The sequence below is a fragment of the Mus caroli genome, chromosome 11, assembly GCF_900094665.2.
Source record: "Mus caroli chromosome 11, CAROLI_EIJ_v1.1, whole genome shotgun sequence".
In the NCBI taxonomy this organism is placed as follows: Eukaryota; Metazoa; Chordata; class Mammalia; order Rodentia; family Muridae; genus Mus; species Mus caroli.
Genome location: NC_034580.1, coordinates 37,445,529 through 37,473,433, shown reverse-complemented (window position 1 = coordinate 37,473,433; position 27,905 = coordinate 37,445,529). Strand labels below are relative to the sequence as shown.

At 36.0% G+C, this 27,905-nt stretch overlaps 1 protein-coding gene across 2 annotated transcripts in view; it reads left to right on the top strand.

Annotated features, from left to right (window-relative positions):
- Window positions 1-3,653: 3,653 nt before the first annotated feature.
- The window catches only part of Gabra1 (gamma-aminobutyric acid type A receptor alpha1 subunit), a 52,529-nt gene continuing 28,277 nt past the window's right edge, over window positions 3,654-27,905 (top strand). Inside the window, exons 1-4 of one of the 2 annotated variants that reach the window (XM_021176932.2) lie at window positions 3,654-4,413; window positions 7,000-7,088; window positions 10,667-10,776; window positions 23,762-23,829. In XM_021176932.2, the coding sequence (XP_021032591.1) occupies window positions 7,015-7,088; window positions 10,667-10,776; window positions 23,762-23,829 (252 nt within the window). In that variant the 5' untranslated portion in view covers window positions 3,654-4,413; window positions 7,000-7,014. Of the gene's footprint in view, window positions 4,538-6,999; window positions 7,089-10,666; window positions 10,777-23,761; window positions 23,830-27,905 lie in introns of both variants that reach the window. The other variant, XM_029484124.1, reaches the window with a different exon arrangement.

Sequence of the window (27,905 nt, the reverse complement as noted above, 5' to 3'; positions counted from 1 at the left end):
AACCATTATTTTTATCTGAAAATGTTCCAAATAAGAATATAGTCCTTGAATTAAGGTAGCATGAGGGTTACCTTCTCCTAACCTCTCTTTTGAAATTTTAGTCTCATGCAAACGTGAATACTCATCCTAGTGCTATGAGTTATGTGCTCAGGCTTTTACAAGACATACCAAATTACAGCAAACAAATACAATAAGGGATAAAGAGAATAGAAATGTGCAGTCATTAGAAACAATTTATGTTTCCAACAAAAGAGTCAGATGTGATATTTCCCCCACACAATGCTGCAACTTAAATGTGCTTAAATGTACTATAACTGTGCTAGAAAATTTCAATTAATGAAGTTTGGAGAACCTTGGTAATATACCCTGCCTTAGAGCTGCTACATGGGATGTGTGAGTGTGTGTGTGTGTGTGTGTGTGTGTGTGTGCGCGCGCGCGTGCAAACTGTGCATCTATCCTGGAAATAAAAGATACTGTCTTGGATGGCAAATGTATCTCAATTAAAGCACAAAATTTTTCCATTTTAAAAATTATTTTTTAATTCAGTATCAATTATACAAGAAGGAATATTCTCTACAATATACTTATATGGTTCACTAAGTAAGGTGGCCTGTATTATATACTAGTAAAATTAGTAAATTTGGGAATACTGTATAAAGTCATTCATTTACATATTGATAATTATAGCTATTCAAGTACAACCTTTACACTTATTATTATGGATTACTAACCATATGTTAATATTGAGAATTATTTTCAGCCCACATATATCTGAGCCATGTCACTATCTCTTTTGAACGTCAATAAAGCTGATTTATTTTCACTTATGTTTTATTTTTACTCAGATATTTGTAAATGTTAAAAACTTCACTGAATGAATGAGAACATTCATTATTTTTCTCTCACTAACTGCACGTTTAATTGATAAAGTAAAAAGCACTTTTCTGTTGAATAGCTTCAGTGTCACGGGTTCAATTAGGTCAGGGCTTTCTGCCATTTAAAATGACAGAAAAAGCAATGTGTACCAGACTGTACACTAGAGACGAAGGTATTTGGCCTGCCTAGCATCTCTGATTCTAGGTTTGACCTCCTGCTGAAAACTATTAGTATTGGGGATATTGGCCACTGGCTTCATGAGAAAGATGGTAAATAACAATAAAAATCTGAAATAAAAGTCAAATTGTATGTTCTCAGCACACTTGTCTTCAAAATAAATAAATATTTACTTACTCCCCAATCTTCTGTTAACTTTTAATACTAGATAAATTTCTATAGTTTTGAAATTAAAATGTGCATTGATATCTGTGACTAACCTAAATGACCAAGTATATGTGCAGGGTACATTTGTAGGGGCACAGGGACTCGCAGTGAAGAAACAGTTGTAAGTATGAATGAGCAAGTGAACCTGATTCCTAAATTTAGATTCCATACTAAAATTGATAACTCATGATCCAAATCATCATGGGCAAATGTTTTGAAGTGTGTAAGCCACGAATATGAAAGATTTGTAAAACAGCCATATTAAGATTTGTTTTAAGAAAGAAGTTGAATGTGGTATGCTAAACAATTGGGAGATAATTTTACAAAGTAAACACTCAGAAATGTTGGAAATCATAATTTTTGCTATTTCAACAACTTACTTTGTCAGGCATACACACTTTGAAAGGATTTATTCCAGATGTAGCAGGAAAACTATAGTGCCAGCAGCTGTCAAAAATCATTAATGGAATGGGACATTATAAAATAGCTTTCTTCTTATTAATTTTTGTGTTTTAATATCTAGAAATATGCAGATATATTAATATCTCAGATGGGAAACTATAAATGCATTAATTGTTTAGAATGTTGGGTAATGTTTTGGGAATTGTCAAGTTATTGGTATTTTAAATAATATATTTTATGAGAATGATGTAATCTGTTCTATGTTGTATTTTATTTTAAAGGGCATTCTCATTTCTGCATTAACACTCTAGCTCCATAATTCTTAATGTATTTTTCTAGGGTATGGAAATGCTGTAGTTACATGTAGCTATAGTGGTATATAAAGCACTATGTGATTGAAATTGTTCTCAGAGAATTTTCTCAAATAATAACATTTCAGAGCCAAGTGTTTGCAAAATCTAATCAATAGAGAGATTCAGTTGTGTGACACGAGAGGAAAAAGCCAAAATTTCCCCCAATTTGTTGAGAACTGTAAAAGGAGTTACAACAATTTGTCAGGAGAAGGAAAGACATTTAAAAATGTTATATTTTATGACTATTGGTTTTTTGTTTTTTGGTTTTTTAAGGCATTGAAACTATGGAGTGTTAGCAGACTGTGGAGAGATGAGAAAGTGCTTTATAGTTGGTAACTTGGGGTTTCAGGACTTCAGTAAAGTTAGTCTTGCTTTACAAGCTGCCCAGTGAACAAGTAACTACTTGATAAATGGAGCTCTGCCACACAAGGGAATGGCAGTATTTGCTGGTATTTAAGAGTGCATTGACCCTTGTTGTGTGCTTTGCCGGCAATTATTACTGTTTAAAGAGAGATGCCTCGAGTCAGTCCTCAACCCCACCTTCCAAATGATTATCTCGAAAATTCCTTGTCAGCAATTCACCCCCCAAAAGCCAGAGAACAAAGTCATATTATGAATGTGGTCCTTGACTGAGAAGGCCACGTCATTGCAACTGAGTAGCTTAAGGTTTCATCTTATAAACTGATTTCCTTGCAGCATAAGCCAAGAACAACTTGTAGAATGCTAAAAACAGGAGTGTTTGGTGCTGGCTAATTAGTTCTCCCCCCCCCCCCACTTAATGTTTTGGAGAACACTCAGCCTCTATTTAAAATTTCTCCTCGGCCAGAAGTCCACTAGAAGAAAATGGTCAGCGGGTTTACCCAAATTTGGACTTCATCTACCAGAAGTATGAACGACATAAGGATGCCTCATATTTTTCAGCACCTCCTCCCCATGTGGTTTTAAAGTGCTGAAAAGCAGCTCTTGGAGGTGCTGGCCATTGTCTACTAGCACCCTGAGGAAGACAGCACCCATGACCTGAGCTAGATGCCATTCACAAAACCCGAGCAAGGAACCACAGTCATCGCTCAGTCCCTGAAAATCCCTCAGGAGCATGTCGAACACACACACACACACACACACACACACACACACACACACACACACAGACCCTGCATGTATAGTTATCTGTGGGTGGAGAACTCCCAGGGAAGGTAAGAAAAGAGGACAGAGAAGAAAAAACAAAGTAGAAGCTTTCCCCCCACTGACTTCTAAAAAATCACCACCACCCCCCCCCCTTTTTTCTGAACCGAAAAATGGAGTTCAGGGCAAAGGCATGTTTCCGGAAATGGAGATGTGCCTCTCAAACCCAGAGATGATTTATGCTAAGTTAAATATTCCATGTTCGAAAACCTTGCAAAATTCAGAGTTAAGGGCGCCTGTGCTTTTTCAGGACAACGCACGCAAAGGTTAAAAACCCGGTTGCGAAGCCTGTCTGGCTGTCCTCTATGCTGTAGATGAAAAGCGGGATGCAAAGCACTGGGAGCCTGACAAAGTATGAAGGACTCTGAGCCCAGGGGCTGTTGCCTAGCAGACAGGGTTCTTCCTGCTGTCCCTCACTTGTCCTGGTTCTGCAACATGCAGGGATTTAGCCATATGTGTGGGAGTGTGCGAGGGAGAGCAAGTCGAGGACAGAGCGCTCTCCACACGTGTAAGCCTACATCTCCCTGCTTCGTAGCTTGCGTTCATTCATATGAATGCAGTGGTTAAATATTTGATCAGAGGTAGCAGAGTTACAAGGATCGGTTGTGCTTTAATGAGCACACCTTAGAAGAGTGTGCCCATAAATCTCAAGAGAGAAAAGATCCTAAGAGTGGCCCCCATGTCTGACCCTTTCTACCCTTCCCTTCCCCCATTTTTCAGTCCCCCTTCTCCCCCAAAATAGAGGAATGCTTGCAGCAGATTGAAGAAGGATTTGAGCCGGCAGCTACAGAGACGGGGATTAGGGCCAGAGTGCAAGTTAAATTGCGCTGCATATAAAAAATGGGCGGATTGGTGTCCAGATCCAGTGGCTGGTACCACCTTCCTTTCTAAAATAAAATCTCTCTGGCATGAAGTCACCGCCTATTTCACATCCGGTTTGCGCTGGGACGTATTACTACTGTCTTGGTACAGAGAAATCTTTTGTTGTATAGCTGCAGATTGGATATTGGGAAGCAAATTTGGGTATGAAATCTCCAGTGCAGGAGCACGCAGAGTCCATGATGCCTCAGACCGTGTGAGTGAGCGCGGCGCGAGGACGCCCTCCGCCCGGCGCGCCCGCGCTCGCAGACTCGCGCAGCTCCGACTCACCGCGATCCTCTCTCCCACACTTTTCTCCCGGGTCTGGAGCGATCCGGTGCCCAGAGGGGGCCCCGAGGTAAGTGAGACTTCGGACCACGATCGCCCAGAGCTTGCAACCTGCCTTTGTCCTAGCTGGAGAGGCAGAGATGTTCTAGCAGGGAAGCGAGCAGGAGCAGGACAGGAGCTGAAGCTGGGAGCAGGTAGAAACAAGGAATGTTTTCTTTCAGGGTGAAAACTGCAGCCCTATAGGAGTAGATTTCTCTCTCTCTCTTCCTGCTCTCCGCTTTAAGGCAGATTAGAATGTACCCTGAGGGGTGGGTGGTGACATGTTGTTTTGATCTCTCTTTCTTCTTTTTTTTTTCTTTCTCTCTTTTTTTCTTTTCTTTTCCTCTTCTTTTTTTCTGTCCAAGGGGAGCTGCGGTGAGTTGGGGAGTGGCTCTGGGGGTTGCCATCAGCTAAAGTTAAGAGGTTAGGACCGAAAACCTGTCACCCTACTCCATTCTAGGGAAGACTGGCTCACCCTGCTTGAACATGTCTCTTCTCCCCTTTCCAGCCACCACAGCTGAAATGCCCTCTGGTGTAGGGGTCTCTCCCATTCTGGAAATGAGAAGCTGAACTTACTTGCTCTGGGTGGCAGGGGAGGTGGGTAGTGGAGCATGCTTCTAGGGAGGGGAAGGATGGAGGTGGAAAGGGGGCAAGAGACAGCTTCGTGCTGCCTTTTAACTGTTATGTTTGTATTCGCAAGAAACTTTCTTCCTCCACAACTGAAGTGCCACGGCAGGTTTGTTTTTCTGCAAATATGAGAAGAGTGCAAAAGCTATGGTGTCTTGGCATGGGAATCTCATTCTCTCACCCATTCAACACTTTCTTTCCTTTTCTAGAATCAGTGGAGATTAATAGGGTTAAGAGAAGTTGTTTCCTCTTCAAAACAGATGTTAAAACATGCTTTAAAGGAAGAATTACCATTGTGCCATTTGGATGCAATATTTTAACATAATGATATTTATCCAAGATACCCTGTCACATTCTACTCCTGTGTGTCAAAACCGGTCACTAAATTAAGAGAACGCTATGAGGAAGCTCACGGTGCTTATCTCTACATAATTTCATTCTAAATGAATTCTGCTTCCCTGCTTACATGACTGTGTGTGATGGTTCTTACTGATTGGAATAATCCGGGAGAGTGTAGAAAGCATTTTGTTGATGTATTTAAAGGCATACATACCACATGGAACTAGAGAATGCTTAATGTAAAAAAACAAAAAAAAAACAAAAAAAACAAAAAAAAAAAACAAAAAAAAACTGGGTTTTATAAAGCTTCCATCTATTCACGATTGACCCTACTAAGGAGTTAAGAATCAAGAAAGTGGGAAAATAAAATACATGTAATAGTTTTCATAGTAGGGCCAGGATTAATTTCAGTGCATTTAAGTAACTACATCTGCTTTTTAGCCAGGTAGTGCTCAGGATTTTAAATTTTGGCTTAATAATTATGTATACACACATAATTATGTGAATGCATCACACACACATAGACATTTCTAAAACTCTTCTGTTTCATACACATTTATTCCTCCAGTATCCTCCTACCATATCCAAGTTCAACAATCAGATAAGGATTGATTGCAATTTACCTAAGTGGGAATAAATATCTCCTCCTTTTCATGCAAAGCAAACCACTTAAGCTTCCATCTGTTGGAGACAAAGTGTTTTCTAGCAGCACCCTGGAAGAAATTAAAGGACGTTTACAAGATATGTGTGGGTATGTTTGTGTGCATTGATGTGTGTGTGTGTGTGTGTGTGTGTGAGAGAGAGAGAGAGAGAGAGAGAGAGAGAGAGAGAGNACTGCATTAATGAGAACATCTCTCCTGGTAGGTTGGAATTGTAGCCCACAGGGTCCAGCAGTGGGTCAGAGCTCTGATGTCTTTTCTCTCCAGCAGCTGGCACAGGCTCTTCTATCAGAGAGAGAGGGAGGGGGGTAGGGGGAGAGGGAGAGAGAGAGGGGGGGGGAGAGAGAGAGAGAGAGAGAGAGAGAGAGAGAGAAAGAGAGAGAGAGAAGCACATGGCCTGACTTTAAAGTGTATCCTTTAGCTTCACAGAAACATTACTGAGCATATTTAACAACCACAGAGGAGAAGCACGACTCTGGCATTCAACAGTGTGTTTCCAATGGCTTTTATAAAGAGGCAGATACAGTTGCTTCCGAAACCAAGGTACCTCCAGAATTCAGTGATGCATTCTGTCAACAGAGGTGTTAGCCTACTAGATCCCACGTACCCACACGCCCTCCTGTTAGAGACACCAACTTTAAACCTTTCAATACAGATTCCGCCACAGGGACCCGAATCAGAAAGGTCATTTTGAATAAATCAGCAAGTAATGGAAATGCAAAGGCTACTCTAGAAACCAACATTTTGTCACCTGAAAGCATCTCAAGTTTTATAGGATAAATTAAAATACTGGTACATTTCTGAATGGAAAGGTGGTACGGAAGGTGGGGAGTGGATGGGCCAGGTTTCCATTGCTTCCAATGAGTGTCATATTCCAGTGAGGTCATTTCCTGACTTCAAAGCATTCATCGGAACTGCCTCAGTCAGCCCTAGTGGTTATAACCTGATGTTTCTTGCAAGACACATTGATCTCTACTTATTCCACTTTTCAGCTGTGCAAGCCCGTGATGAAGAAAAGTCGGGGTCTCTCTGACTATCTTTGGGCCTGGACCCTCATTCTGAGCACACTGTCGGGAAGAAGGTGGGGGCATTTTCTTTAAAATCTGCATGGCAATTTCTGTAATTTTTTATTTATTCCATCAGGGGGAAGAAAATTGTCCATGGATGAATTCATGACTAAGGGAATTCAGAAAACTTTACTGCAATAAAATTTCAGCTAAGACTAAAGAAGAATAGAACCTGAAAATAACTTTCTTGTTTGGATGCTCACGAGAATACACTTAACAAGCTTTACTTTTAAATTTAAACTAGGAAATGTATGAATTCAACTCTTAAGTCTGAAATTGAACTTTTTAATTTTCATTTGTAACTGAGCAAAAATATATATAATTACCTAATTTATGGGAAAAGTTACTAGAGAGTTATAAGTTAATTTTTCAATAGGAAATTTTCTAACCATTTACAAAATCATAGAGCAACTCACAAAAGCATGGGAGTTAAAATAATATTTTAGAATAAAAATAAGTTAAAATAATATTTATAACATGAATGCCACATGACTATAAACACATGTATATTGTGTTTTAAACCATGGTTAATAAAATCAATAACGAGAGAATATACCAGATGATTGTTGTAAAATACTAGATAGAAATTAAATTTTGCTCATCTAGTATTAATACCAAGAAGAATTGTTGTGAATCTGTTTCAGTAAGTTGAACTAATAAATGTATTTTCTAATGATCCAAGAAAGAACAGGAGATTGTAATAGCAGCTATCTAAATGATCAAATATTTTATTTTATATTGTTCTCTATTTTAATAGTTTTTTGTCTAGTCTATTCTTGTGCCTCACTAAAGGGTATTCAACATATAATAAAATCCTAAACTTGTTGAAGTGTAATAGGAAATGAATCTTTATGAGTAAAAATCAGAGATACGGAATCATCTGGAAAGGCAGACATTTCCAAGGATTGGTTTAAAATGAGATGCTGGCTGTGTTATTGTTTAGTATTATCGCATAAACAAATATCAGAAGAACAAGATGCACATTACTGTCTGATACCCTTAATTTCAGGAATTAAGTGATCAGTGATTTTTGAAAAATTATATGGAGTGTTACTATTATAATGACCTGTAGATGGAGTTAGTGCACAGTGTTTTATTACAGAGTTGTTCATGTGGAATCAAAAGCAGGTTCAGTAACTGACATTTCTCTTCAAAAGGAGCATTCAGTTTAGGGCACTCTGTGTTGTTATTAGTATTTATTCGCTCCCAAAGTCATCTTAGTTCTTCTCCTAGAGTTCTGGGGCCGTTGTAATTTAAATAGGAAATTAGATGTAAGGTTGAAGATGAGCCTGATTACAAAATCACAGTAAAGAAAGATTCCCATTCCAAATGGAATAACAGGGCTGGTTTTGTTTGGGAAGGGGCTGATCTCCTTGGTATTTGCATTCCAATTCAAACAATTGCTGACAGCAAGATTCATAAGCTTAAACGATTTCTTGTGTTTTACATAAGCTGTGGAAACACACACAGAGATAAAGGTAACAGATACCAGGGATTCTGAGGGTTGTGTTAGCAGTCTAACCACCTTCTGATGTTTCTCTAACTTATCACCTTTTCTTTCCTAATTTCACTGCTTCCCCCCCTAAGAGTTTTCTCTATGGAGAGTTTCCTGAATCCCTAGATGTGTTCGCATCTCTTTGTCTTTATCAACATGACCTTCCAGTGCCCTTGAAAGATGATGGATGGTATTTGGTTTTGTGACATTGAATTTTTACAAGTATTCACTTTCAGAAAACCGATCTTGCTTTTACCTTACTACTGTCATCTGCCAATGAGACACGCAGGAAGTCACAAACTCACTGAGAACTTGATTTAAGAAACAAATCATTAAGAAACAAAAAATTAAACAGCAAGGTGTTTAATTTTGCCAAATGAGAATAGGCTCTTAATCTGTGTGACATGAATAGATTAATGTTTAATTTAATGGAATGAAAAATGGTCTTGTGGAAATAAATTCCATATATTTAGTGCCATAGAGAAAGTTTACTTATAACTATCAAATTAAAACTTTATCAGAAAAGCAGTCATTGAAAGTATATACAACTCAGTTAATGTCTATACAGTTGGGATAGGCATTCAGAACAGAAGCAGTGAAGAGTCACATTAAAGTTTATACATTCAGTATTGAATATCTTTTATGCATTTATCTATGAAAGAATCAGTACTAGAAAAACAAATTAACTTTGCATCTTTAAAGTGGCCATTATTTGCATTCAGCCCTTCCTTAGTCCCTTCTATTGACTGTGGTTAATTTGGTGTATGGTGTTTTATTTATCTGCAAGTTTTAAATAAAATTTTATAAAATTAAGAAAAAAAGAAGTGGTCCGAATTTTGCTTATACAAAATCAATAACTTGCAAAACAGCATTTGTTTCTGAGGTGAAAATAGATTATATTTGGCATCCCTGTCAAAGAAGTGAATTCTGGTTTAAAACACCATTATTTTGCTCACATTTTTTTTATGAACCATATAACTATGTACAAGTGAAACAAAAAGAATACTAAAATTTAAATTAAAAGTATATAGATTTATTTCCCTTTCTTAATTTTACACCCTGTACCTACTTAAGCTTTTCATTCAAGGTCAGAGCTTTCAGTGAGATTTGTCAGCAAGTGTCGTTTTTTTCTAAGATAGAAACTGCTTCTCTCCAAGGATTTGAAGGTGTCATGCTGGTCATTACATAAAACACAATTAATTCTGCATAGATAATAGATTGGTTGGTATAAGAAACACAAGTTATGGGAAGTGCATCCCTATGTGGTTGAAAGCTAGAATAATAATACTGAGAGATTATAGCCCCAAACAGAAAGAACAGGAATGACCGTTCCTCTACAGAGGGTTGAAAATAAAGTCTTATTCCAGAAAGTGAAAAAAAAAAAAAAACTCATTTCTGACCTCTGCTTTGCCCTTAAGTAGTTGTGTCTTAATACACGATGCCACCTTATATCTAGAGTGCATCTTACATCAAGTGTTGGCTTTTCCCAACAGTTCTACTATGTCTAAACCCAGAAATGACCAAAGTTAAAGAAAATAAAGGTTTGAATGAATCTTCATTGCTTCATACATCTTAAGGGAAATCAATACACTCATAAAAATATAAATAACATAATAAATGATTTATGTATCTTCATTTCCTAAATATCTTAAAAGGACATCCAAAAAATCAAAATCAAAAATGTATGGAAAGGAAATAGAAGGAGTTTTGATACTTAAAATTTGCATACTAAATAAAAAAGAACCTTTGAATTCATTGTGTAACTTACATATACATACATAGAAGATAAATAATATAGATCAAGCTCTCCAAATTGTTTCTTGCAGTATGAGTTAACAGTCTTCTTTGCTCAGAGAAGATATGTCTCTTCGAGAACTTGCTGTGCTGAGAGCTGAAAACCTAGAGTTAGAACTCATTTTCTATATTAAAACAAAAAAAGCCTATCACCGATGAGGCCACACAGGAGACAAGGACAAGAGTCGTAATGACATTCAAACTCCCAATAGCAAGTAAAGTAAGAAACTCTGAGGAAGGTATTGAATCGTAAGAGGTTTTAGTGGAAATTTGATGCTATTATTTTCTATATCCTTCCCTCAGCTATGGACAGCCCTCCCAAGATGAACTTAAAGACAACACCACTGTCTTCACAAGGATTTTGGACCGACTGCTGGATGGTTATGACAATCGTCTGAGACCAGGTTTGGGAGGTAAGTTGCACTCTCACATTTTTCTTTGAAAAAGTTTAGTATTATTAAATATTTACCTCTTTATCTCTAATTTCTCTTCAAGCAGTAAATAGAAATGTTAGCATATTGACTGATAATTCATCATATTTTAATAGTCCACTCAGTGCTAATTCGATTTACTGAGATCATTTTGTGCACATAGCTATATATAGTGATGAGCAGGCACAAAATTCTCACAATGACACAAAAGAGGTACATAGTTTTGCAAACACAATTTTTTCTGTCTAATAAATTGATTGTACAAAAATGAAGATAATATTCTCCCTTTCGGTATAAAATTTATTAACTTCACCTCTTATATCTGTACTGGATTCAAAAGGGTATCTATCGTTCTATGCTGGGAATACTTATTTTAGAAGATTGTGTGGCCAATCATATCTTTGTGTTATATGACCCCATATCGATGATCAAAAGTGAATAAAATAGATGGTAATATTTTATTTTTAACCATGTAATTAAATGTAATTCTTTAGTTCTCTTTAGTAAATTTTAATACTTCTTTAAAAATAATTAGTTGATTAATTGGCTAATGAATTTGTTTGGGGGAAATTAATGTTTGATTTTATATATATGGTAATATATATATATAATAGATATACACACATATGTATGTATACACACACAATAATCCTTGAAAAAATAACACACAACCTCATATATTTGAGTAAAGGCAATTGAAGCCATATCAAAATATTTGTCTTAAAGTAAAACAAATAAAGCAAGGAAAGGAGTTGAAATTCCAAGTCTCACAAGAAACCAACATACCACTTTATAACTCTAAGTTACAGCTGATTTGTCACCATCTTCAAAGCAGCAGAAGCCAATGGTAATTAATTAGCAGTATGAAAAGCCTCCTTTTAACTTAGAACACATAAAGAAAAATAAGCTGAAGAACTCAAACACCGCTTTTCAAAAAAAACGGTATGAATTTAGATTCATTCATTCATTATTGTTCAGAAATGGGACTGGAATGAAACACTTGGCACATGCTAGGCATGTCTTACTCCTGAGTTACATTCACAGACCCCCATTAAAATTACATAGCTTGCATATTATTATCACATGTTAAGAGAAAAATGTCAGAGTTTCAGATTTTGCAAATACATATATTTGCAATATATTATATTATATATAATATTTTAATACATATTTTCATATATATATGCTTACCAAGTATACTTTCTTATCAAATTCAAACATTAATTTTTGTACATGATATTTCTTTAGGTTTGGTCTCAGTCTTGTGTTCTTTTAACTTCTTGGGGAGAAAATATTATTCTAAAGTTGCTGAGTATAAAATTATGTGTTATATATAAACTCAGATACTAAAAAATATGAGGAAAGAGGGTAGTCACATTAAGTCTTGTGTTTCAAAAGCCACCTAGGGAGCATAGGAAGACTCATTGTCAAGAAAAATAAAACCTTACATTTGAGACAGAGTATGGGAAAACAGACAGCACAGCTCTGTTCCTAGGGCAGTAATATAATGTCATTGTATGTCTAAGCATCTGAATTGATTCTAAAACAACTGCTCCCATGGCATACAGTTTAAATAAATTACAAAGAATAAGACTAAGGGACCAAGTACTCACTGGTTGGTTGATACAGATAAAAAAGATGAAGTCTTCTGAAAATGCTGACAGATTATATGCATTTCCTTTACTGACTGTCCATCCTGCTGTCCCAGGCTGATCCTTACAATAGTAATAGGATGAACCTCATATGCCAAACCTTCATTCATTCTAGTTTATGAAATCATATTTGATACTTTATTTTGTATGTATGAATATCCTCTGACAGGTGTGCATGTGGCACTCAGTTTAAGGATTTTATATAAATACACACACACACACATACACACTCACACTCACACACTTGTTTTAATGATCAGTTGTAATTGTACTCTTATTGCAGTCTAAATAACAAGGCATTACTGCTGATTTTCCCATATATTATTATTAATTATATATGCTTACTTTTTACTAAACCTATTCTATGTACACTTAAACTACAGAGAGCCATATATATTGCAAATGACTAAACAGCCTAAAGTGTATATTTAATGTGAAGATTTGAGAACTATGGTATCACGAGATTTTTTAAAATTAAATTATTTTATTCATTTACATTCCAAAAGTTGCTCCCCTGTTTCGTTACACACACACACACACACACACACACACACACACACACACACACACACTCACTCACAAACTTGCTGCCTCTCCCCATTGCCCACCCACCCACCTCACCCCCACCAGCATCCCTCTTCCCTTGGACATCAAGTTTCCACAAGATTAAGCTCATCCTCTCTCACTCTGACTTTCTTAAACAAATGACTACATTAGTTTATCAGAATAATACTTTTTACGTTTATATAATCACTTAATCTCTGAAAATAGTAAAACAGACTTGTGGTTTATTTCTATGAACAGAAAAATGTTTCATTCCATAAAGATAGAAGATAACAGAAATTCAGAATCTAGAAAAATACATTTTAAAAATAGTGTCTTTTAATATCCAGAATTAATCTTGCTATTTTAAATTCTTGAAAATACTGAATTAAACAATGTGATGGTTATAAAAACAAAGGAAAACACAGGTGAAATCTCCTGTTTCTATTTTAAATGTTGGCCTGGAATATAGTGAAATTACCTTATTTTATAGATTTTGATGACATTTGCAATTTTAAAATACAAATATGTGATTCTTTTAGGGTTAAAACAATTTGTGTATATTTTGATGCTAATTGTAGTTAGAATATGAATTATACTTCCAAGTCATTGATTTTGTAATATAGTCAGCTATGAATTTACAGAAAATGGGTAACTTTGGTACTGACTGCTTAAATCAAAATGCTCTTATTTTCTTTGGGTATAAAGTATTTACTTTTATGTTTGCTATAAATTTCAGATAATTCAAGCATGGCATGGTTAGTAGTAAATTCTTTTTAACAAAATGGGCTTCCTGTCCATATTATCATTATGACTATATTTTTTTACATAATTCATTTATTTTCAGAAGAAAATACTATGGAAGGAAAGAAGAGAATATTTTTCCTCTTGTTTATTTATTTATTCACTTAACATCCTGATTGCTGCTCCTTACCTACTTTTGGTTCCCCCTCAAACAATCCTTCCCCCATACCCTTTCTCCTTCTCCTCTGAGAGGGTGGAGGCCTCCCCTGAGCATCATCTCCCTTCCCTCCCATCCTACTGGCACATCATGTCTCAAGCAGATAAAAATCTTATGTGAAAACAAAGCAAAAGTTTCCCCAGAGTTTGTGCATGGTTATATCTGAGATGACATACTGCTAGAAAAGGGTCCTGACGTCTTCTTTGTTATGGTCAAACCGTGAAAAAGCAAGGAGTTTAGTCCCGAATATCCTCACAGAATGATAATGAAACTTAACATTATGTAAAGAATTACTCCTTAAGCAGATCCTGCATGACTTATTCAGTTTTATTATTTGAGAGTGTATACCAGGATGGAACTAGGAATGAAATCCATTACTTCATAAATCCAGGTATTGGAAATTAACTTAAGGATGTTATAGCACTATTTTAAAAGGATAGGGCCAAAAGTCAACCAGAGGAAGACAAAGTAGAATTATAACATGAATAGAAATATTCTGACAGGGATTGTGGGGTTTTTGTGGCACATAGGTGAACTTAAATGATTAGAACAAGTACAACATTAAGACTTTAATGTACGAAGAACAAAAAGAAATTAAGGAACCACTGAAATTCATATATCAAATACAAAGTAATTGTATTTGATGAGAAAACTAGAATTCAAATTATGAGTAGCTAGAAATTTATAGAATCATCATCAATTATTAGATTCTTTCTCATCGTGGCAAGAAAACAAGAGAATCTTCTTCATCCACCAGGTAATTCAAAGAGTGTTGGAATAAACCAAGTTCAAGTCTAGAAGTGTGACATAGAGCAGTAAAGACTGAAGATCAGAACGAATGGGAAGATAAGAAAAGATAACTTCAAGTAGAAAGCAAACAGAGGCCAAGAGATGAGGAGTGGGAACAGAAGAAACACCCATATGACAGACAGGTCTAGAGACAATTCTGAAGCAGAGGAGGTGGGGCTGGACAGAGGTAGAGACATAGAACTTCTTGTGTTTGTCTGTAAACAGTAACACATGTGAAGTTCCCAAGGAATCCATTTTCTGTTTTATTCCGTGTGTTAAAATGAACTATGGATGTCTGGATGTTCTCAACTTTTCCCCAACTTAGGAACTGAATAGACTTGGGTGAAATTCGATTTGACTTTATATAGGCACCATTCTAGTTTCTGGAATTGTAAAACAATAAACCACTGCCAGAGACCTAATGCTTGATGCTGAAGAGGCTCTTCAGGGGTTTTAAGAACAAACAATACAAGCAATGCCCTTCTAGGAATAGCCTTTCTTTTTGGTCCTTTCATAAAAATGGAGGAGGCTCCTTCCATTTTGTGATGTGCTTCATTCTCACTATAAATCAGACTAGCATACAGCAAATGTACTGTACTGCACTGCACAGGTCTCCTCACAAGCCTAAAGTTGTCTTCCTCCCCGTGCTTCAGGCAGCTGCCTTTTAAAATAGGCTTTCATCTAAAAACAACTTCATTTCACTCTTTCAAAAACAAATTCCACTAAAGCCACGCTTAAGTAGAATATGAGTGAGATAGAGAACAAGGGATAAAATCTTGGTGAAGTCACAACTAAGCGGCAGACAAAAACTGGTCCCACGCTTCTCTCTTTCTTTCTGGTGTTTCTTGGAAATGCTGTTAACCATTTCTAATTTTATTTTTAAATTGAATTGCAGCAAAGAATGCATGGAAAGATAGATAGCTCTCCATAATTTCCTCACCAAGCCACGTAGCTAAAGAAAGCCAATGAAAGAGATATAAGTGAACATTTCTAATGTCACCAGCATAGATGGCTGAGTAAAAAAGTCGTTTATAGGTTTTTAGACAGACAGTGATTGTATCCCTGTTAAATAGTAGAAGTATTTAATTAAATATTTTTTCTTTGTGCTTTCAGTATTAATTTATTTAAATTCTTTGGTTTTGATCTTGTTTTATTTATTGCTAGAGGAAAAATGGTTAATAAGGGTCTAAGCAACTCATTGAGCCATTGGAAACCCTAGATACTCAAAGTATTTTAGAAGTCTCGTATTGAAGAATTAATCTACGTTTCTAGGTATATGAACTGGCTACTTTTACATCAACTTAATGCAATCCAAGGTCATTTGGAAACAGGAAACTCAATTGAAAAAAATGTCCCCCATTAAGTTGGCATGTACCCTACATGTGGTGCATTTTCTTAATTGATAATCCAGGTGGAAGCTTCCAGGTGCTTCCATCCTAAGCAAGTGGTCTTGCATGTTGCAAGAAAATATTCAGAGCAATATGTAAGGAAGCATGACATTGAAAACCATTGCCCCATGACTTGTGAATCTGCTATTTCTTCTAGGTTGGCCTGAACTTAGTTCTGGCTTTGATTTCTCTTGGTGAGTAAGTATGATGTGGAAATGTGTGCTGAAGTAAACCCTTTCCTCACTAAGCTTTGTTTGGTCATGGTGGTTATCACAGCAGTAGAAAATCTAACTAAAACAGTACAATTAATTTATCTTTTATCATGGAAGAAGGAAAATCAGGAGTTCAAAGTCATTATGGGGGCCAAAATAAATTCAGGCAAGCTCTGCTACAAGACACCCTGCTTCAAAATGAACAATGAAGCTAAAACAAAATAATTTCCCAGTCTTGAGTTAGTCAAACCTGTATACAATTTTTTAGACTAATTGGTAACAAGAAACTCATTGATTACAAGAAACCTCAGTTTGAAAGAGCCAACTTGGCTGAAGTTCTTAGTTACTGAAAAAAATTGTATTTGTTTCTTAGGGAATATACTTGCATTTTGTTTTGTTTTTTAATATTAGAAAAGTAGAAAATTAAAAGGAAGCAAAAGTGAGTATATTTTGTGCAATTGTTAAAAGTTTAAGTCACAAGAAATGAGGAAAATATTAAAAATTACTCTCTTTAAAATTTACTTCTATTTAAATTAAAAATTTAATTTATGAACTTCATTTAAAATAAAAAAAAAAAGACTTGCCAATAAAATAAGTATCAATACTCCAAACTAACCAGGCCCAAAGACGATACACATCAATGAACTGGGTAGCTAAGTGGTGGGCCTGAGCTGTGCAGATGTTATTAAAGGAGATTGCTTTTCAAATTATGATTCTGTTAGAGATTGTTATTTCCAGTGGTGGATAAGTGCATAAAAATAGACTTGATAGTGAAGAAGTAGAATCCAATGTGAAATGTCAGAGCCACAGAAGGACTACATTAATTCTCTTTAGAAATCTAATTAAGTTGCCTAATTTATAAGATAGCAGGTATTAAAAAAAACCTTTCATGATTATTTGACTTCCTGTGTAGTATTGAGATCAGAGAGAAAACTTATATTCATGTTTAACTAACATGATAGCACTGATTTTGTATTTGTGTTTGGAAAAATTTTAAACAGCTTACATATCTTTCACAATGTAAATGTTAGATAATATTTAAAAGGTTAGACATATTAAAATATCAAAAAAGCAATGTAAAGGGTTCTGCTTGTTTAATCTCTTCTCGTTGGTGTTATATTTATTTGATAAGAAAATGATCTTGACTAGAGGATTTAACATTTCTACACTTCGAATCCTTCACTTTAAATTTATTATCGTTTTTTTGGAACTTGAATGCAAGCCGTGGAACAGATGTTCAGATATTTGCAAATGCAACATCCTTCCACAGGAATAGTAGATCCAGACAGTCTGTGACATAGTTGCATTTCAAGAGAAAGACAGCTACCAAAGCTCCAAGAGACATGGTTCAATGAACAGAGCATCACTCTGAGTCTTTACTAGTTGAGGTCTCCAGTCGGCTCAAGAATCCAACTTATGTAATGGATCTCTAAGCTAACTAAGGAGTGTTACAGCATAGTTATAAACATTCTACTCGAGTCTTTCCTGTTGTATGTCAATCATCTACATGACCAATGCCCACAAATTTCCTCTGCGATGAAAGGAAACCACTGAGACTAGCTTCAGGTCACAAAGGCCCATCCTAGGAAACAGGAATGGGTAATTTCTTCTGCCCCTATAATTAACCTTTTCCTATCCATTGCATTTCCCATCTTTATTCCAGTCCCATGGTGGAGTCTCTAAAATGTTTTCTGTGTATTATTTCACTTTATGGTAGAATGTAATGAAAATTTACACAACTTTCTTGATAGAAGAGTCTGAGAGTTATGAATTACAGAGTACTACTTTGAATTTAACAGAGAGCTGGTTTCTATGTAGTGGGATATTACTCAGTATTGCTATGCTGTTATCATAGATCTCAAATACTACATGGGATACCCAACCTCAAACCTTTATATAGACATATACATATAAAAATAACTTATTTTTCCAATACTACCATGTAAACCCTTTCAATCAAGTGAGCACTCTCCCAGAAGATTCCACTACTAAGACCATAGAAAGAAGAAAAATTTCAGTGGAAATGAGGTATAAATCATGCCCGATAGTAAAATTTATGTTTCCTCCACATAGATGCTTGTATCATTTGAGGTCCCTAAACCCCAAACCATTAAATGGTCAGGGACTTGTTAGATGTCCTAACACATAACTTTACTTTATATCCAGTTTTAGTTGGTAAACACAAGCAAATTAGGTTGATTTAAAAATCAACCAGAGAAGAGTTTCCATTTTTTTTCCCTCTATGGCATTAGGAGGATAGTAAGACTGGGATATAAATATTGGCCAGTGCAATACATTGCCCCAGAATATTGTCAGCTTTTCAACAGCACCATTTTAAACTAAGATTTTTGCATTAATTTTATAATGCTGAATAATGCTATTCATTTGGTTGTGATATCGGATTTCATAAATTAAGAGTGCATAAAAACTTTCCCAATGAATATTTCTGAATTGCTCAGTTGACAGCATTTCATCGAACATGTGGCTAATGCCCCATTAAACAAGCTGTTGTGATGGGTATTGCTAACATGTTGCCCACAACTCTCCCATCTCCCTATTCTTTTTATTATAGTCACTCCTATACTCCACTATTCACAGAGCATCAGTTATTTTCTGGAGGTTCAAGTAGCATAATGTTACTTCTGTACCCACAGGTTTTCTGTGGCATTAGAACAAAGGTTGGATGCTATCTGCCATCCACTCCAATGTAGTCTCACTTACTTCAAAGCATTATCTCCTCCCGGGATCATCAGCATTTCCAGGCCCCAGACATGTCAATCATTTTCTTCCCTTACATAGTCATCTATCTACCCACCTGTCTATCTCATACCTATATATCAAGTCTTGCTTAAGTAACTTTTCATTTAGAAAGCTAAGAGATGTACTACGGAACAGAAATATTTTTTTCTCACCATTTTATTACTGTTATATAGAATTGTGTCTATTTAGCATACTCAAAATGACAAGTGAGTTTAATTCATACAGATAACAGATGTAAATCACTTTAATTTTCATTTGAGTTCTTATTTATTCGCTCATAAACTGAAACAAAATATATTTACAAAGATGCACGGAAAGTACCTAAAATCACATAGCTTTTCTAGAAGAAAATCAGAGTGAAAATCGGACCTCTTCTCTGCTCAGTCGAATGCAGTCATCCTAATTTTGCTATACTGCTTTTCTCCCTTATGCTCCTGGCACTGACTATCCTTTTGAAATGTCACTTGAAAGCCTTCATTATTTCAATCCTTTCAGTGGGGTCTTGGCATTGATGGAAAATCCAGATCAAAAGAGATTTGTTCCCTGGAAGTTAGGTGATACAACCGTTGTATATGTTTAGACACACCACTGAAATGTAGGCTTGCTTAAGGACTTACTTTTTAATATATATTTATTATTTTGATTTATCTTCATCTTCTCTAAATAGGTAAAAATATTCATCATTGTGACTCCATTTTCTATGAAGTAATCATATATTTTTTCCTTAAAAATATCAACATATGCATATATTTATATCTAGAAAAAACACTGAATTTCAATTGCACTAATAGTGGTAAGTAATGGCCTTCATAAGGAAACCACCTTTAGTGAAATTCTTTGAATATTTATATCTTTGAACAGTTCTTCCACTCCAGTTATTTTAATTGATTTATATTTTTCAGCCAAGTCTTTAGTTACATAAGGGTTTCAGTCATATTTGGTTTTGGCTTGGTTGTACATATTTTTACCTATCTTATTTAAGGCTTGTGACTGCTGATATATGCTAAGAAGAGCACATTGAAACAAAATATGTTGGTTCCTTTTCATTCGATCTCTAGAAAGATGCTGGTATCATCCAAGTACATATTAGTGTGGTATTAAATCAGTGAATTCTGGTATTAGAGCATATGATTTAATTTTAATCTTCCTTAATTTAGTTAGGTAGATAGCTAGATAAGTGATATATAGATAAGTAGATAGATAGATAGATAGATAGATAGATAGATAGATAGATAGATAGATAGATGATAGATAGATAGATAGATAGATAGATGATAGATAGAAGATTGATATTACTTGTGACTTTCATTGAGGAGAAGGACCTGAGAGGAATATATTTTCTAAGCACATGGGCAAAATAAGGTTCCCTAGCAGTGCTTAAAGATCCCAGCGAGAACATGTCAAGGCTTGGGTATTTCTGCTTAGTGCTGAGCTTAAAGAGGTATTAGTTTAAAGTCACCACTTCTTATCCTACACAGGGAGGTAACCATGCCACTGAGTTTTGCTGAGATTCATTTGTAGAGATGCTCTTGCCTAAGATTTGCTGGATGGGATTATAAAGAAGAGTGACTCACAGACCTCTCAGGGCATTCCTAGTGTGCTACTTGTGAAAAGTCCATTTTGGTTAGAGAGCTTGCCTTTCCTCTGAATTTTGGCTGAGATGAAAGAAGTATGGTATAAGAATAGTCACAGAAAAATGAAAATGTAATTCAAATTTTTCCATTTGATATCTCCTTGAGATATTTACACCGGTTTAATTTTATCCCCAAACATGATCTATTATGTTGACTTCAAACTCAACATGAAACTTCTGTATGGTTTTGAAAGAGTATTCCTGAAGAACTTTAGGAAACAAACGGGGCAATAGGACTGACTAATTTACTTAGACCATAGTGTCTTACGGACATTAAGATGGGGAGGGCCAGAAAAAGAGTTTATTTTCCTGTTGAAATTGCTTTGTGCCTCTCAAGAGTTGAGTGACAGGCTGAGTTTCACTTAGCTATGCATCTCCCCTCTCTTATTACATCATTCATCCTTCCGTGATAATCTCCATAATCCCTCATAGGCATACTTCAGGTACTGAACTTCTATTCCCCACCCCACTTCCTTCTTTCCCTTCTCCTTCCCCTTCTTTCTATCCTCTCCTCTCCTCTCCCTTCCCTTCCTCTTCCCTTTGTCTAGGTTTTCATCCCTCTCTTCCCCTCTCACTCCTTTCCTTTACTCTTTTGCTTTTCTTTCACCTCCCCCTTCTCTTCTCCTCTCCTTCCTTCTTACCCCTTCCATTCTTTCTGCCTCTCTCCTCTATCTATCTGCCTTCTTTTCTTTCTCTTTTTACTTTCCTTCTTGCCCATTTGGAGGATGAAAAGGAAAATATCAGATACTAGTAATTGTAAACTATTTAAAGATAAACAAATGATTACAGAATAGAGTAAGAAAGTCATTTCAGATTCTTAGGACACAGAGATTTAAGGTCAGATTTCTTGGGTTGAAATATAGTGAAAATGAACTTACAGGCAAGTGACTGTTAAACAATAAAGTGAAGTGTCTGAAGTTTATGCACTAATATGGCATGGGTATAATTATGCATGGCAAAAGATGAACCTATCACGTATCATGTTGTATTTGCTTGGTACAATGGTCTTTATAAATATGATTTTAGACCTGCAAAATTCTTGATTATGTAGCTAGTCACCTATTAACTATCAGTCTTAAAATAACAAAGGGCAAAAAGTACCCTATAAATTCTGTAAATTTTCATTTCACTCTTTCAGGCCACTTCACACATAAGAAACAGATACTAGTGATATGGATTTGTAAGAGAGTGGCCCAGGTTGGCAAATGTATGCCAAAGTATAGACAAATTAGCCAGCATTCCTTAAATAAGCATGCATCTCAAGAATGAAAAGTCAAAGATAAATTTTCCAAGAGTAAATTTTTTTTAGGACTGTAAAATCTGTTATCTTTCTTTTTGTACATTTTCCTGATAAGATATGTCTAGAGTATTGTATCTAATAAAATACAAGTTGTAGATTTAGAAGATAAAAATTAAAAGAGATACTTGCTCTAGCTCTTGCTTTTCTAAATATGTGGCATTGGTTTTCCCTTTGCTACTGTTTGTTAAAAATTGGTCAAAGCAGTGTAATAAAATGTGACTAAATGGAGTAATCTTAATATGAACAGAATTCACATGCATGAAAATGTTCTAGTGAAGTACACTATGTAACTAAGTTTTAGTTATCATATAAAGTAATGAGAGGTTTTAAATTAGAAAACAATCATAGTTAAAAATATATGGAGGCAAATATCTATGATGGATATACAGTGATCTAGGAGGGTGGATGCTAGAGGATGCAGAGACAAGATTGTAGTGGAGAATGGGTAACAGCGCTGAGATGCAGGGCTAAGCACCTGTGCCTTTTCTGCTACAGCATGATGAGGCTTGAGATTAGAAGTGTGATCTTAACACACAACTTGATGTCTTCTTGTTACAAGCTATGAAAAAAATTAAATCTGCTTTAAGAGTGAACCAGAGATTATGCTCACATGAAGAAACTTACTGGGCTGTTTTAATATCAAAGAACTATTTTTGCTCAGACAAGAAGAATTGAAATGGTTAACTGAAGCAAGATTTCCTCCTCTAATTGATTTTGTTGAATGAGATTAACATCTTTGCAATATAGTTACTGGAGTCTCAACTGTCCATGAATGAATTGCTGAAAGAGACAGGGTAACTCTTGAACAACAAAAGACTTTACTGTTTCAGAGACAGGGTAATGTTTTCAGTGTTCTTGAATAAAGCTAGAAATGGAAGCACGCGAGAGAGTAGCCTGTAAAGACTAGACTGTAATTTTTCAAAGTAGATGAAAATTATATAAATCCTTTTTTTTTGTTGTCACTCCTCAACAAATCATTTCCTTTCACCCAGTCATATTTTCCATTTCTTGGTAGTAACTGTGCTCCTTTTAAAAGATCCGTGTTGAGTTGTCAGGAAACTGCAAGAAATATGTTTTAGTGCTTTATATATAAGCCATCAGAGGCCACTATAATAAAATCGTATTCAACGTAAAACAGCATACTAAATTAACTCTTTCCATTCCACAATATGTAGCTTGTCCTCCAAATTGAAAATGCTTCCATATTTGTCATATTTTTCCCTACAGAGTAATTTGGATAATTCAGTTATGATCTAGTAACAGCAAGTAATCATTTGTAAAGCATACACTTGAGACCTTAAAGAGTCCATAATGTCTGCTATGCCTTCCTCTATACCTCCCAGGGGTACACAACATACCTGAAAGATTTGTCTGACTATGTAAAAATATTTAAACTTTAGACATATGACTATGGTAACATATTTCTTTCTATAATCTGAAGTGGTTCAGCATCACTTAGGCAAGTGTGGCCGTTCTTTAAGAATTTATTAAGAAGCAGCTGAGATTGCCTGAAAGTCAGCCTCCCAATATTTAGGATCTTTTCTCCTTTGAAAATATTAACTGTGAAATTCCACATGCAAGCAGTCAATTATCAGAACTACACAGTAGACCAATTTCAGAAATGGCTAATCAAAGCCAATAAATTTCCCATTTGGTGTGAGTTTGTGATAGTGAGCTCTAATAGCATCTGTTGGTAGATACTCACTAGCCCAATTTCCTGCTTCATCAGAGCGTGTAACTGAAGTGAAGACCGACATTTTCGTCACCAGTTTCGGACCTGTTTCAGACCACGATATGGTAAGTGACACTGTGTGTGTTTAATTTCTTGGGTTTTGTTTAGGTATTTAAATTAAGATGTAACTATAATTATATCATTTCCCCATCCCTTTCCTCCCTGCATTTCCTCCTCTTAAGCACCTTCTACTTCCTTGTGCCTAAATGAAATCGTGGTCTCATTTTCTTTGATATTGCTATATATGTCTAAGGATATCAATATAATGCTTAGGCCATTTAGTGGTGTGTGTGGGGGGGTGATTTTTAGGACTCACCACTTGCTATTGGATAACAAATTAGGGGCTCATCTCAAGAGAAGACTAATTCCCTCACTTTCAGCACTGTTTAGTTAACTGTAGTTCTTCCTCAATGGTTAAGGCTGTGTGAGAATTATTCCTTCCCATATTACCATAACCACTGGTATTGTACTTCTTCAGGTCTTGTTTAGGTAGATACATTGTTGAAGTATTATGAGTGATGCTTGCCTGTCATTTCTAGTATTGTCATTTCTAGTATTTTTAAAATGTGTGTTTAAAAGAAAAATATTTGAGAAACAACTTGAAATGCCTTTGCTGGTCATAACTTAGTGTCTTTGTGTGATTACAAAAAATGCATATATTTATATATATTGACAATATATTCATATCACATAATACAGAGAGGGGGGCAGAGGGAGGTGACAGAGAGGGAGAAGTAGAGGGGGAAGTGGAAGCGGGAGGGGAAGGAGAGGGAGAGAGAGAGAGAGTGAGTGAGTTTATCATTCAACCATATTAGTGTTCTGCCTTTCACCCCTTAAAGGACTGATCTTCTTGACTTCTCTCCAGAGGACTCACCAAACCCACCCAGCACCTTTCTTTTTAGTTGTGAGACCAGGTTGATTCTGGGAGGTTACACTTTCAGACGTAAGCACTACTGTTACAGAGCAAGCAGGCATTTGTACTGTGACATGGCTGAGTGCTTTTTGACTATATATAAACAATGAATATCAAAACTGAATGAATCCTTTACCTTAATTAGAAAGAGAAGAATAATTGAGAGGGAGAAGTACAGGAGAGAGAGAGAGAGAGAGAGAGAGAGAGAGAGAGAGAGAGAGAGAGAGAGGTGCTTTGTTGCACACTGCTCATCAAATTATTTCTAGCAGTGGAACTGTGAGTGTCCATCCTTCCTTTTCTTACAGAACATCTTCAAAGACATAAGAGTTGACATCAGTATAACCAAATCATTGTAATGAGGCCATTAAAACATACCACTATGAATATTTTAAATATGTATTATTATTTTCAAATGTTATTTTTATTAGTACTTAATGCAGATGTGTTTTGATTTTCTTAATAACTCAGAGAGAAATGAAATAAAGTTGCAGATTTTTTTTTCTGGTTTAAAAGGAAACTCAAGTTATTCTGTCTGTATTCTATATGATGCATACTCAATCTTGCCACTCTCCCCGATTCAGTCACAGTCTTAAACACTTGCATGTTCTCATGGTGAAAACCATGATTACTATAAGGCAATACAGACTGTGAGTTATCAAGTCTGGCTCTATGAGTAAGTCTCACCACCACTAGCAGTCTGCCTTCAAAAGCCAATATAGAAAAATCACATCCATATGAAACAGAGTGTTAAGCATTCTGGGTAAAAAGCAATTCTTAAAGAAAAACGCTCAGTGTCTCTCAGATGTCTGTGTTATTATAGGCATAGGCCCCATTCATGTACGAGTATATTCATGAGCCCAGAAGTGGTGGCACATGCCTTTAATCCCAGCACTTGGGAGGCAGAGGCAGGCGGATTTCTGAGTTTGAGGCCAGACTGATCTACAGAGTGAGTCCCAGAACAGCCAAGGTGACACAGAGAAACCCTGTCTTGAAAAAACCAAAAAAAAAAAAAAAAAAAGTATTCATGCTTTAAATTACACATGCACACACACATACAAACACATACACATGCCCATACACACAAATATACACTTTATACACACATCACACACTCGCAGACACACACACACACATTCTCTCTCTTTCTCTCTTCAATTGTACTTTTTTCATTTCTACATACATCTAAGCCTTATATTTCCACAGGGAACCAAATTGAGAAAGAATGTCTTAAGAAAGCCATTTATCATTGACACAATACCAAATTAACTTCCCCAACTTGTATTTCAATCAAGTTCCTTGACATAAAATTCAACACAACTTTTGGCCACATGCATAATACAGCTTGGTGATTTTTTTTTTTTTACAAATTAATGTCTTTTTATCTTATAATGATGCCAAAATTTGCAAAGACAAACTTGTCTTTCTGATATCATAGCATGAGTGGATTGCCTTGTTTAAATGGTGTAATGAATTGCTAGTTGCTTTATGATAGAGCTAGAAGTCTATATGCCTATTAAAAAACATGAACCTCATGGGTCAGAGAAAGCTAAACTGTCCTTCTTGAGTTCTGAATATTTTGAGGAGAAAGACAAAGGAGTGCAGGGCATGGGATTAGAATAACATATTGGTTTTGTTTTGTTTTGTTTTTTCCTGGCTTTGATTTTTTTCTTTTTTCTTTTTTCTTTTTTCTTGGATATTTTCTTTATTTACATTTCAAATGCTATCTCCTTTCCTGTCTTCGCCTCCAAAAAAACACCCTCACCCTAACACTTCTGCCCTTCCCCCTGCTCACCAACCCACCCAGTCCCACTTCCTGGCCCAGGCATTCCCCCACTCTGGGGCATAGAGCCTTCACAGTACCCGGGGCCTCTCCTCCTATTGATGAACAACTAGGCCATCCTCTGCTACATATGCAGCTAGAGCCATGAGTCCCACCATGTGTACTCTTTGGTTGGTGGTGTAGTCCCTGGGATCTCTGCGGGTACTGAATAGTCTATATTGTTGTTTCTCCTCCAAAGAGCTGCAAACCCCTTCAGCTCCTTGGGTCCTTTCTCTAGCTCCTCCATTGGGGACCCTTATGAGTACTTTTTAAACTTTTTTAATGATATTTCTCCCTCTTTTATTCTATCTGGCAGAATATCGATTATGAAATGCAGTTTAAGAGGTGGTGTTAGGGAACAATGCCCAAAGGAAGCTAAATCTGAAAAATAAATAAATTACCTGCAAATATTTAATCGGCCTTAATTATATTTTATCTTTTTTTTTTTTTAAAGATTTATTTATTTATATGTAAGTACACTGTAGCTGTCTTCAGACACTACAGAAGAGGGCGTCAGATCTCGTTACGGATGGTTGTGAGCCACCATGTGGTTGCTGGGATTTGAACTCCAGACCTTTGGAAGAGCAGTCAGGTGCTCTTACCCATATTTTATCTTAAAATATATTTATATTTTTAAAGAATTTTCTTCATATATACAATGCATTTTGATCAAGTACACTCCCATTTCTGTCTTTCCCCTTTAACTACTACCAAATTCACACAACAGTGTCTCAATTTCAACTTCATGTATGATCATTTTGAACCCCGAGTCCAATTTGTACTGCCAATATGTTTGCAGGGCTATCCACCAGAGCACAGGCAGGCAAGCAGGGGTCAGATTTCAAATAAAAACTGTTCTCCCCATTCCCCAGGGACATCAGTTGCCATAGCTCTTCAGCTATAGGGCTAGAACTCCCTCCATGCTGTATTTTGATTGACTGGCTTTTGATTTTTGAGTTATTGGCTCAGTTTAACTGAGATTCAAAGAACCAATGAGGTTATGGTTTTGGCTTAGAATAAATGTACATAATATATATTTTTAGTTATCATTATTCCTAAAGCAGTCAAAACTGCATTGCACATAATGATCTTTCACGTTGCCTATAATTTCTGAAACAGTGTTTGACTTGTGTTGTGTTATGATCAAGTTAGGCTTTGCAAGTGATTTGCAAAATGGGTCTTGGAACTTGTACCTGAATTCTTGCAAGAGAAGATCAATTATTTAAATAGTATTATGGGAAATCAAGTATGAGAAGGAGTTTTAGACGGCAGAATGATAAGGTTATTTTCTTTTCTTCTGTCGTCCTTTCTTAGTGCCTTTCTTTCTTTCTTTCTTTCTTTCTTTCTTTCTTTCTTTCTTTCTTTCTTTCTTCCTTCCTTCCTTCCTTCCTTCCTTCCTTCCTTCCTTC